The sequence below is a fragment of the Montipora capricornis genome, chromosome 13 (assembly GCF_036669925.1).
Source record: "Montipora capricornis isolate CH-2021 chromosome 13, ASM3666992v2, whole genome shotgun sequence".
NCBI lineage: Eukaryota > Metazoa > Cnidaria > Anthozoa > Scleractinia > Acroporidae > Montipora > Montipora capricornis.
The window spans coordinates 30,619,967-30,630,639 of NC_090895.1; the positions used below are offsets into that span (position 1 = coordinate 30,619,967).

Here is a 10,673-nt window from a genome sequence, read left to right on the forward strand (position 1 = left end):
AATAATAATGGGAGACTTGCTAAGACTTCTGGGATAATATTTCCCCGTTCGAATTTTGGCGCGACTGAAAAGCGTGGAAAAACAAAGGATAGTTCCTCTGAAAAGTACCTTAAAAATATATATCAGCTGTTGTCAGCTTGCTACAATGAACTAATCAGCTGTTTTTAACCTTACATTGGGAAATGGTCATGACCAATGATTCATCAAGCTCTGTCAAATTGGACGAATCCCTTGATTTTTTGCTGAAACAAGGTATAAAGGTCAAATGTCTGATCACCTTGTTGGTATTGGTTCTCATAGGATCAATTTGTGATACGCTTATGTCTGCAGATTTATCTGGTCCAAAAGCTCGGATCAAGGTGGAAACTGCACTTGCAGTTGAAATGATTGAAGACGTAGCTCATAACAACGGATTACAGCACGATCAAGTGGAGAATTTGGTCAAGCTCGTTACCAGTGCAAAATATGGTTAGAATTCATTATCTATAGTGTTGTTACTATGGGAAAGTCGTTAGATGAATCCTAAAATTGTTGGATCATTGGCCCAACAAAGAATTTGTGCAAAAACTAAAAAAAAAACCTAATGTTAATAACGTTTTAAGTTAATAAAAGTGCATTTCTAACTTACAAGATATCTTACTAACCCTGTAAGCCCAGAGGGGGCCACCATTGACAAGTAAACTCGCCTGGCGTTAGACAGAGTAAAATCTATAAGTGGCACTATTGGGGGTTAAAGGGGACATAGTTTTTGAGTGGACCTAGATGATGTTAGATAACCCCAAGGCAATAATTTAAATTAAGCTTAAATTAACTACATAGGAGTTTGATAGTTTTGTTGATGATATTTAAACTGAACAGTCCTGAGTACCAGAGGGGTGCCTCATAATATTTAAGGAAGGTAATGATTGATTTGTTTAGGGGTGCAGGGATGGCGCAGTGGTGAGAGCAATCGCCTCCCACCAATGTGGCCTGAGTTCGATTCCCTGACTCGGCATCATGTGGGTTGAGTTTGTTGGTTCTCTACTCTGCACCGAGAGGTTTTCTTCGGGTACTCCAGTTTCCCCTCTCCTCAAAAACCAACATTTGACTTGATTTGCTGTCATCATTAATTTCAGTTTACAGTGTCCCCAATTAGTGCTCCAGCGCTTACGAACAACTAGACAATAAAAAAGTTCCTTTCCTTTCCTTTCCTTTCCTTTCCTTTCCTTTCCTTAAGACTTTGTAAATTACTTCCTTTTTTTTAGCTGATAGTGTATCATCTAGACTTGTAAAGTGCCTCATTCCTCAGGGGTTAGTTCCTTCATCAGCTGTTGTCAAAGTGGCTTCCAGGATGTGCACCAACAAATTGTCTCTTAATATGAAGGTACATGTATCGACAAAATTGTTGTTTCAATGATAATAAGCCATTTCCATATTCACCTCAGGCTCATTTTCAATCAAGTTTTGAAGTGAATTTGAAGTGACAAAGGCTTTGCATTTAGACTTTCAAAACGAGGCTCAAAGTAAATTGGGAAATGGACTACTTGCCATGTTGCCTAAATACAGAAATGTTATTAACCCATTGACTCCCCAGGCACCCTTGCACGTGCCCAGTTGATAAGTAAAATTGTCTGACGTTAGTCTCAGTCCCAGGAGTCAATGGGTCAAAGGTTCTCAAAATTTTGTGAATTAACAAGCACAATGAAATTGAACTTTAAGGGCAATACAGCACGAGGTTCTCTCCTTTGGGTTCAAACTGCAAGATGGTGGAGTCCTTCAACCTTGTTGAAGGTGACTTAAACTCGTTTTTTATGTCAGTTATTAATTCCCTGTTGATGTTAGTTGATTTGGGCCAAACCCAGCAAATTAACAACAGAGATTAGTGGACAAATGTGGAAAAGATGAATAAGGATGGCAAAAAGGTTTGGATGATGGTGACAGTCCAATCTGTATTTTTACTTCTACATTATTATTATCCTTAGTTACTTCTTTCTTTTTCACATCTGTCTTTCCAGGTTTTGTTGGTTCGATGGATATTAATAATATTTAACCTAATCGATGACCTGAAAGATTTGCATTCTTTGTATGGAGTATTTTTTCTTTTCTTGGAAAGTAATATGTTGGTAAGTTAAAGAAAGAAATTTAATAAAGAAATTTTGATTTTTAGTATTTTACTCTTTAAATCTCTTTCTACAACTTGCTTCATCTCAGGCACCTTACCCAAGTGGCCTTATGGGACAGTTTTTCAAACAAAGGAGTATATAGTAAAATGTAATTTTGTTTTAGTTTTAACATAAAATAAAGCGCAAGATGGTTTCTGTACTCACAAACCTTCAGAGATTTTAAAATTAATAATAATAATAATAATAATAATAAATAATAATAATTTTGGATATTAACTCTCAACAGTTTGTCTGGATATATTCAGGTGAATGTGCTCCTTATTATACTGTAAGCATGGTCTTTCTGGATTGGAATAACCTTTTAATAAATAAAAAAACTAGTGATCAGTAATTTGAGAAATTTAACCCTAACCCTAACTAAAATAACTGTTTAACTATTCCATTTGATGGAAAATGAAGATCTCAACCAATCATCCAATCCTCCTGTCCTGTCCTGTTAAATGACTTGACCTATTCTTAACGTAAAAAACATTGCATTGAAATAGTAATTACGATATTGTTTTCTTTCCTCTTTAGTGTCCCCATATCTGTCATCTCCTTTATTATCTGACCAGAAAAGAGGATGGTGAGTAATAATAATAATTACAGTTGTTCCTATACATTTATTGACTCTTGGAGTTAACACTTATACAAGTACTGGTTTCCTGTCTTAACAAAATGTTACTTTTCAAGATGATAACTACCAGGATAATGATGTGATTTTCTTCTCTGATGAAAGTGTTTACCTGGTCACTGATTGTCTTCTTTGAGATAAATGCAAGCATCAGTAGCCATTTACTTGCAACATGTGATGACCTGCCGCCAGCTGTAGTTTGCACCACAGAGATTCATGTTCATTAAAAAAAATATTTAGAGAAGTTAAAATAATGATCCATTCTAAATTAAAATTTTATTAATTTATAGTGCAGCACTTCAGGATTAAAAAGCTTTTAGATCTCCAAAGCCGAATGGTGAGTCTAAAGGCCAGACAACCTACTAACTCATTTACTTCAACATCTATTCAGTGTTGCTGAAACCATCTGCCACCGCAATTGAATTGATCGATCTTGAATTGGTTTAAACACATTTAAACTTATTAGCTCTTCTATCACAAAGGTTGAATCAAGTTGAGGCTGTAACTTGGCCGCACTTGGCCACCCTTTCTCTACAATGTTAGGAATTAATTATACGTGTGTGCACAAATCCATCTCTCAATGATGTATCCGAAATATCAAGAGCTGCTGCAGTTGAAAAGTTGATAGCATTTTGAGACTGTATGTATTCCTGGGTATTCAACAGTGTGCTATAGACTGTAACCAATGACAAAGCATTATTGTTGAGGTTGTTGATCACAGTCAGTCCTAATATCTCTTTCAAATATATTTTCCATTGAAAATAACTTCACTACATTTAATTTCCAAATCTTTGAATGTTGTTTATTGTTGGTTGGCTTTACTGTTGATCTCTGGACCATTGCCTTTGATGGTTTAACCTTTGTCTCTTCTGCGCCCCTCCTGAATTGGTTTACCAATGTCTTAAGTGTCTTTTGTCATTGTTCATTCAGAGAATTCCTTTCTCCTTTTCCTTACCTCAGTTTTGACAAAATTCTTTGCCATCTGTTTCTCTCCCATTGCCTATAACATGCTCAATTGAACTCTTTATATGCTCAGGGAATCAAACCACACTTGGTTGGCTTACTTTCCATCTACAAGATACACTGTCCAAATCTTGTAAGTTTGGCATCATCATCTTCAAATAAGGTATGCATTTGTGGATTATTTATGAAGTTATGGCCCTAGAAATTCTTAACAACAGTTCTTTAAAAATTCTCAAAATTTCTAGGAGTTTCATGTAAGTTCTTCACAAGGTAGGTATCATTAAGGTTTTACGACCAGGGAATTTTATTAATGTCTGGTTTTTAAAAGAAAACAGTCTGTGAAAAGTCATGGTGAGTTCAGTTATTTGCCCCAAGCAGCTGACCATAATGTAACCTTTGAATATGGTGATTATACATTGTAGATTGTCACCATTACTTGATTATTACATGTATCACATCTCCAAGCAATCAGTTGCTAGAGGGATCACTGTTAAGTATAATTTAAACATTGAACAGTCCTAATCTTAAAACCTCATCTGATGTTTCAACCTAAAGGTTATCTTTCCAAAAGCTTGAACCATTGTATCGATCATTACAGTTCTTTGTTACTAACTTCACGAAAACCACTCAGTTCATTTACCAATCTACTGGCCACTCTTTCTTAGAAACTGTGGTTTAAGGAATCAGACATGTCTTGGAGAGAGGCAATCAAGAAAGTCCAGGTAATAATTTACAAATAATATTATTGACGGAGATGAAAATATTGGGATACTCCAGGGTCTGTGTAGCTAAGTAATTAGCTCCAATCAATAAATTATCCCCACAAAGGTGGAAAATAATATCTTACATTGCAGTCTTTTGTACGGCTTATAATCTGTCATTCTACAGATAACAAAAGTAGTTTAAAATCTCTTCTCATTCTTTGCTTTATTAAAAAAAATTTTTACCCTGCTGATGCAGTGACTCCTGGTTTGTCAAACATTCTTGTATTAATTAGCTTATGGGTAAGTCTTTATCATTTTTAGACTAGATACAATGCACCAATTTTGCTGGACAGCTTCCTCCTTTCAGTGGGAGTAACATGCAAGTCTCCAGTAAGTACACTAATAGATGGTTTTCAATCACGTGATGAGATGGCCATGTTGGTGCACAAAACAATAGCAAATTATGGCTCATGTTTTTCATTATAATAGAATCAAATTCCCAAAAGACTTTTTTCTCTATTGTTCTGTGCACCAACATGGCTGCTGTGACGTCAGGTGAAAACCACCTATACACTGATCCTATCATGAACCACATGATTAATCTTCTTATATACACAGGATAACAAGTCATGAATAACTGTATGTACATAATGCACAATACGAAATTTACAATACATATTAGTCCATTAAGAAGGGATCAAGAATGGTTGTATTTGTCTGCCTTGAGAATTTTCTTTTGAAAGTATAGACATTTTTCCACCATGAGATTGTTGTATTAGTGTGGTGCTCTACTTGCAGTTACCCAAGAAAAGGAAGTTCTGTCACAGGGTCAGCATTCCTGAAATATATACCACTGTATTGCCAGAAAAGAAGATTTCTAGTGAGCAGCCTTCTTCTTTCAAAGATCTTCTCAACAGTATTGACATTGTTGAGGTATGTAGAAGTGAAAGGAGTCAGCTTGTAGGGTTTTGCTAAAAGCAGGCCCGCGGCCCACGGCCCAGCAGCCCGGCGGCCTGAAGGCCCAGCGGCCCGCGGCCCACGGCTCGGTGGCCCAGAGGCCCACACAATTTTGTTGTCTAGCGGTAAATCCGCGCGCATGCTCAGATTTGCATCGGGTTTGGGCACGAAAAATGAAAGACGGTGAGTTTGAATTCGTTTACCATTTAATAATCATTTCAATCCTTTCTTTAGTTGCATGTTGCTGAGTGAAAAATGTTGTCATTCTCTGATGTGTTCGTCTGTTTACAACAACAAACAGAAACAAGGATTCAAATGATTAAAATGGTAAACGAATTTAAACTCACCGTCGTCTACCGTCGTCCATTTTGCACGCCCAAACCCGATGCAGATCTGTGCATGCGCGTGGATTTACCGCTAGACAAAAAAACAGTGGAAAAGGAGGAGTGGGCTACCGGGCCTCCGTACCGCCGGGCCGCCGTGGGCCGCGGGCCGCTGGGCCGTGGCGGGCCGCTGGGCTGCGGGCCTGCTTTTAGCAAAACCCCAGCTTGTAGCCTATGCAGTGCTTATCCAAAAAGATCTCAGCACTCTTTACACAATTAAATAAAAATGATGAAAATGAATGATAGCAAACATAACTAAGCATAAAAGGCTACTCTGAAGATGCTTGAAGTCCTATAAAAGAGATTGTCAGGAACAGCTGTTAAAGGTCAGTATTAAAGTTCTCAGTCGAATCTGTTGCCACGAGACAGGAAACTGCAATAGAGCTGGATTATATTACTGGGCGTTATACAGTGTATGATCATCCCCATGCTCTTGAAGCTGCATTGAGAACTTATAGCCCTTTATCAAGATGTTTTTGCACAACCCGTAAAGAAAACATGCAGAAGCATTACCAATCGTAACATTTACAATTCGACTAAGTAACTGTATTTCTTTAGTTTTGAATACAAAATACTTTCTGGTTTGCTTGATACTAGCAAGGTTAAAAAAGCTAATGTACTACTATTATTGTAGGTAACGTGAAGGGTCTGACTCATCGTATGTTATTTTAACACTCTTAAAATTCTATCTGTTCAATAGAAAGTGACAAAATCTCTGGGTCGATCAGAACCCACAACCAATTGAGCCATGTACCGGCACACAGTTGCCACTAGGCTTGCCATTAGTAAGATGTTATTCTTCCACCATAATGAAATCATGCCAAAAAAAAAAACAAGAATGAATTTCTTGGTTTCACCACACTGATTCTCTTTTGTTTTCTTCAGTTTCCAAGTCAGGTTGCTTGTGTCCTCAACTCTCCTCTCTTACAACATGCATTGTCCTGTAACCCAGAGTTTGTTGTGCTTCAGAGATTAAACTTCTGGCTCAATCATTCTTTGTGTGAAGGTAATAATTAACAGCTATTCACTGAAGTGCAGGTGGCTAGTGGTGGCTATTTACCAAGGTGTGAAGCAGCGAGGTAAATATCCGCCACTAGCCACCTACACTGAGCATAATTATACTAAAACAGTGAATAGCATTGAAGGTACGCTCTGATTGGCTACTCACACTCTGAATATCCTTTGCTACTCACCTCTGAGCAACCGAATATATTGCAATCGTTTCAGGAATAAATGAGTTAAAATCATCTTTTTGTGCTATATTATGATCTCACTGTTTTAGTATATATACTACGAATAATAATATCACAAAATTATTATTGCTCAGCACATCTTCAATCCTTTTACTAGGTTTGGCTTTATAATAACGTTATTTTCATCTTAAAATTATAAGACTTCTTTCTCGTAAAAATTGATTTTTGAGGGATAATAACCCATTCGCACCTTATATGTGCCCACAATTGGCAAGTAAAATTGTCTGGCATTAGCCAGAGTAAAGTCTATAAGTCTCTCTCAGGAGGGTTAAGGAACCCACAACAAAATGCCTTGTCATGTATGTTGACCACACGAGAGACAATAGCCATAATGTTAAGGAGAGTTATTCACCAAGTGTTGGACCAGATTAATTCTTAAGATATAAATGAAGAACTGACTTCATTGAATATACAGTTGCAAATACAGACCTGTATGAAAAATTGTGTTTTGATTAACCTACAAAACCTCTTACAATTAAAACTCTTCGTGAGAATCTTTTTATGGGCTTTTTTTTAAATTCCCAGGCAAGTTCAAATTTGTTATTGTCAGAACAGATTTTGTTATGAATAGCAAAATTTTATTGTGTCAGTGTTAACCTGTAGGTTCATGAGTTTTCTTTTGCATTCAGAATTTTTTACTGGATCAGAGGCTTATGCAGATGCAAGCAGCATGTTACTATTGCAGAAACTGGAGAATTTTACATGTTTTATTCAGGTAAGTATACATTCTGAGTACAAGAATGTGGCGTCAAATTGTTGTGTATAATTAAGTTTAAGGATTTCTGATAAAAGTGTAATGTGTTGTGAAGGACTTTTTTAAAACAATAGCCCTTTAGAGAATATTTGAGTGTTCTAGGGAAATTGCTTTGCAGGTTCCTCTGTAATCATCTGATCAAAAGGTTAATTCTCATGTAGTGCTATGTATTCCTTCCAAGGAGTCTATACCTGCCTTGGAAGCCTTTTTGGTGCAGTACCTGTTTACATGGAATGGAAAAGACTTCAGACCACTGTTACTGAAACTCATTGCTCAGTTAAGCTTATGGCCATTTCAACGTGAGTAGATATAAACAGATTGCTTATGATCAGCTGCCTTCCTTCCATATCTCATGAAGTTTAAGACTGAGGGCCTTTTATTATATTGCATGAAAGTCTCTTGTTTTACTGGTTTTGCATTGGGTCAAGCATAACATTTGGGTATATGCATGTCATTCTTCTTTTAGGTTTCAATGACTTAATCCTTGAACACCTCAGAAAACTTTTTTTCTCCTCATCAGTTTACACCAAGGTGAGCCAGCCAGCCAGCTTTTACAAAAAACACTGACTTGTTTTCTGCTGTCTGTCTGTTTTACCAACCATAACTTTTCCATTTACGGTAAGTCCCAGAACAGCTCTCATTCTGTGTATTATTTTTGGGAACCCCATCAAACTGTCTCACAGTGCAACCTGCATCCACCATAAAACAGTTTGTATCTAGGTTCTAGCAATGCTAGGGTTAATTGTTAATGTTATGGTCCTGCCACTAAAAAGAGAGAAGGATTTGAACTTTCTTATCTGTCAACTGTCGGCCCAATTTGCTCTTTTTTCGGGAAGCCTCTGTATTGTTGTGTGTTGGTCAACTGTCCATTCCTACCAACACTGAATGTATGACTTGACAACTGAGTTTAATACTCTTCTCAAACTGAAGGTGGGAGGGTAGGTTTATTGGTCGATCATTAAAACAATGAATGGTCAGTTTAGTGGTTACATGGTTTACCAGTCAAAGGAACTTTATAACTGAACATCAAACCAAGTCCTTCATCAGTAAAGTGTAAATTGTACATGTTTTTCATTTTTTGCTTTAGTGCCAAATAATGTACTGTTTTACCAGTTTGTTGAGAAATTTCTTGGCTGTTGAGTTACCAAGGCAACAAGAATTACTTCAGGAGGAAAGATCAAACATAGCATGGTATGAGGGGAAATTAGCCATACTGCTAAAGGCAGTTACTGTAGTAGTATAGTGGTAGTGGTAGTAATAGGGAACATCATCATTAAAATTTGTTAACATATGCAACTCATTTTCATTATCAAACCCCCATGTCAAAGAGCTAATGCAAACGTTTAGAGATTACATGGTACTTTTTGTTGGGACAGACAAGTTAGTTGCATATACTGTATAGCACTATACAAAAAAATGGCCTTTTGACTTTGTGGGTTTTTGTAACAATATTGCAGTGTGTCGATGTTTGTTGAAGATGAAGTGGCACCGTTTGATCCCCTAAAGACTGTGTATGACTTTATTCAGTTTGTGGACAAGATTTGTGTTGTAGGACTCCAGGTATCTGTTTGACATAACTTGTCACACAATTATCACATATTTCTTATTTTTATCAAGTCATTTCTTATTTTGTGTCTGTTCCTTCTTAATGACAGGTCGAAGAAGACCACGCCCTTTTGCAGCATTGGGTTTTGAATTTTTTCGAATTGGTGAGTTCTAAATTGCATCAAATCAATATTGGTTAATTGAAATAAAAGATAGGCAGCATTTTGGTTTTCTCGTTTCTTTGTAGGTATCAACTGCCCATCGACAGTTCTCCCTTCCTTTTGTGGAGATTCCATCATCAGGCATCATTTACAGGATGCTGTTTTCAGATAACTCAATGGCTGTCTCAAGATTGTGTCAAATCGTCGTAAAGTACGTTGTTAAATATATAAGTTTTTCGGGTAGATTTACCAAGTCTAAGAAAAGTGATTACAGATGTTATTGGGGCAAACATAGCCTTTTGGCGTGATGAACTTGTTCAGATCACTATGATATCGTAAACACCAATTCAATCCTCTTGATTTGCAAGATATGGACTGACAAACGTAATAGATGTTTTTAGGCAAGTCTAAGAGCGGTGCTCCTCAATTACTATTGATTTCTGTTTTTGTTTTCAAATAATTTTTAGAACAGTAACCGGTCCTTCCGCCCCCACGTATATATTAGGTCTAAGCACAAGGGCCACACGTTTATTAGCTTCTGCTATTACGTGCTCACCCTCATGAAATAAAGACTTTACTTACTTACTTACTGATTTTTATAGTGATGAAAGATTAGGGTTAAGGTTGGTTGGCTATCATATAGGGATCGACCGCATTTTTTTAAATAATAACTGGTCTGCTTACCATACGACCAGTCCGGCCTGCCGCTCATTACTGCTAATTTTCCCGAGCTCTTTCTTGCTCTTTTCGCCGTTTGTCTTCACCATTATCCAGCCTGTTTTATCGTACTCGTGATTTTTTCTGTGCTTACTCTTTCTTCCGTTGTTCGTCACTATAACTTCCTCTCTTTATTTCTGCTCTTTCTTGCTCTCTCTCTTGTTGTTTGTTGTTTTTTGGTTCTCTTCATAATTTTTGCTTGTTTTACGAAAACGTCATGTCAAGTAGCAGGAGTACACTTGCTATGCAACTTCCCGCCAAAAAATGCGGGTTCCACAAGTGCGACATTTGGGGTGGGTCGTATGGTAACCGGCAAACTTTTTCGCAATGGGTTACCATATTTTCTTAAACATAGTGCTCGGATCGGCGCAGGAAGCCTCGCAAAAAAAGGTGATGGTTGGATTTAACTTTGCGTATCTCAAGCTACATGTGCATTTCACTTTATAGTTTAGAAAAGAGCC

At 37.1% G+C, this 10,673-nt stretch overlaps 1 protein-coding gene across 2 annotated transcripts in view; it reads left to right on the forward strand.

Annotated features, from left to right (window-relative positions):
* Positions 1–30: 30 nt before the first annotated feature.
* The window catches only part of LOC138029341 (centromere protein I-like), a 16,165-nt gene continuing 5,522 nt past the window's right edge, over positions 31–10,673 (forward strand). Inside the window, exons 1-18 of one of the 2 annotated variants that reach the window (XM_068877077.1) lie at positions 31–252; positions 331–468; positions 1,245–1,363; positions 1,995–2,102; positions 2,679–2,727; positions 3,066–3,112; positions 3,812–3,901; positions 4,404–4,460; positions 4,764–4,832; positions 5,241–5,375; positions 6,668–6,788; positions 7,665–7,750; positions 7,971–8,088; positions 8,256–8,320; positions 8,877–8,980; positions 9,247–9,349; positions 9,445–9,498; positions 9,582–9,706. In XM_068877077.1, coding sequence (XP_068733178.1) covers positions 183–252; positions 331–468; positions 1,245–1,363; positions 1,995–2,102; positions 2,679–2,727; positions 3,066–3,112; positions 3,812–3,901; positions 4,404–4,460; positions 4,764–4,832; positions 5,241–5,375; positions 6,668–6,788; positions 7,665–7,750; positions 7,971–8,088; positions 8,256–8,320; positions 8,877–8,980; positions 9,247–9,349; positions 9,445–9,498; positions 9,582–9,706 — 1,658 coding nt within the window. In that variant the 5' untranslated portion in view covers positions 31–182. The remainder of the gene's footprint in view (positions 253–330; positions 469–1,244; positions 1,364–1,994; positions 2,103–2,678; positions 2,728–3,065; positions 3,113–3,811; positions 3,902–4,403; positions 4,461–4,763; positions 4,833–5,240; positions 5,376–6,667; positions 6,789–7,664; positions 7,751–7,970; positions 8,089–8,255; positions 8,321–8,876; positions 8,981–9,246; positions 9,350–9,444; positions 9,499–9,581; positions 9,707–10,673) is intronic. The other variant, XM_068877078.1, reaches the window with a different exon arrangement.